We start from the raw sequence: 1,768 nt of genomic DNA on the forward strand, positions 1-1,768 counted from the left end.
TCGCTTTGTTCCCTTAGGGCCCTTTCCCTTAGCTCTTTGGCAAAGCCTAGTGGAAATCTGCTCCCTTGCCTTTGCATTCTGCTTAGAGGGCCCTGCCTGCGTTACTCACAGAAGTGTGTTTAGTTGCTACTTAAGGCAAACTAGTATGATGAGACCCCCTCTGTGCCAGCCACTTTATGTCATTTTACGAATGTCCCTTGGCACATGCAGCATTTATTTTACTGACAAGGACACTAGGCTTGGAGAGTTCAGGGGGCATATGTAAGGCCTCACAGTGTTGCAGCCTAGACTTGAATCTCAATTTACTTGCCAAGTTTGTGGCAGAGGGCCTAGTGGTCCAGATTGCACTGACTGCGGGCAGGGCATCGATCTGCTTGTGAACCCGGGCATGCACTCGCAGGGCCTGTGGCTAGAGGGGCGAGAGTCCTTCGAGTTGGTCGGGAGGGATCGGGTTCCCATTTCCATCTCAAGCACGGTTTTTGAACTTTACTGCAGGGTAGGCTTACCCCTGCCCGGCTCTGTCCCAGACAGCTCAGGCCGACTGGGCTGTGCCGAAGCTGCCAGGTCACTGTGAAGCAGCAAGTGTGTGGCCGGCCGAATCACACAGGGCCCCAGTTCTCAGGTCTTCCCACATGTTGGGTTCCATGGAGGGTTCTGTTGAAATAGTGCCATCTCCTGTTGCGAGTTTCTGGTGGAGTAGGCCTGGATGGTTTGTGCATGGGGACCCTGCTGAGGCATGCTTCTCCGGGGCTCGGTTGCTCTCCCATATAGAGGAGCTTGCACTCCCCCACCAAATGACGAAGTAGTGAGTACAGCAGGGCTGGGGACGGAAGAGGGCAGATGGAGGGCAGTGGGGTTTGTGTCCCCCGGCCGGCAGGCATTCCCCAGCAGTTCCTTGTGCTGTGTGTGCAGCAGAGTCCTGCGTGGGGGACAGGTCCATCTTCTGCCAGATGGAAGCGCTTGATCACCACTGTGCCATCCCTGCCTACCACCAGCTGTGCTGCGAGTCCTGCTCTAAGAGGGCCTCAGGCCCCAGCGCCAGCCTGGGCCCAAGCCTGGCCTCCCCACCTACCTCCCCCACTCCTGGGAGCTCCTCACCACAACCCAAGGCCACTCCTGATGTCACAGAGCCTACCGTGGAGCTAGCAGGACCAGACGACCATCAGCATGGCCGACCCACACGGCTCACAGAGCCACCAGATGCTAGGCCACCAGTCACCCAGCCTCCCTCCCTCCCACAGACCCTGAGCCGCAGGGCATTTGGGGGCACTTCCCCTACTACGCCTCAGGGAGCACCTTGGGGCTGGACCCTAGTGGCTGTGATGACTCCCGAGGACCAAGGGCAGCCCAAAGAAGAATCAAAGCATCCAGGTACCAGCCTCCCGGCCACCTCCCCAGTGACATGAGCCATGCCATGCCATCCTGCCAGGCACATTTGCACTGTGTGTGCTGCCCAGTGACCCCGTTCAGAGGATTCATGCAGCAGGACAGGGGCAAGCACAGACTTCCTTTTAAGTTATTTTCCTTTCTCATTTTTGTTTGGAGCTGTGATACTCTTTCCTCCATGACAGGGGGTGGGAGGGAGAAGATCAGGGAAAGCCCAAACCAGAGATACCTCAGCCAGCAGTGCCCAGACTGGACCTTCAGGGGCTCCTGAAGTCTCTCGGGACCGAGAGTTTGCCAGCACCCTTCCTCAAGCTACCAGGCCCTGGGCAGGTCTGAAGTTCATGCAGGAACTGTCAGGGCTGCCTGCTTTTCCAGGACTTGT

General features: G+C 57.5%; 1 protein-coding gene across 1 annotated transcript in view; it reads left to right on the forward strand.

Annotated features, from left to right (window-relative positions):
• The window catches only part of Adamts14 (ADAM metallopeptidase with thrombospondin type 1 motif 14), a 70,212-nt gene extending 68,450 nt beyond the window's left edge, over positions 1-1,762 (forward strand). The window contains exon 21 of the mRNA XM_023723300.1: positions 889-1,762. Within this exon, the coding sequence (XP_023579068.1) occupies positions 889-1,406 (518 nt within the window). The 3' untranslated portion in view covers positions 1,407-1,762. The remainder of the gene's footprint in view (positions 1-888) is intronic.
• The last annotated feature ends 6 nt before the right edge of the window (positions 1,763-1,768 follow it).

Source organism: Octodon degus, unplaced genomic scaffold, assembly GCF_000260255.1.
Source record: "Octodon degus isolate 3935 unplaced genomic scaffold, OctDeg1.0 scaffold00005, whole genome shotgun sequence".
Classification (NCBI taxonomy): domain Eukaryota; kingdom Metazoa; phylum Chordata; class Mammalia; order Rodentia; family Octodontidae; genus Octodon; species Octodon degus.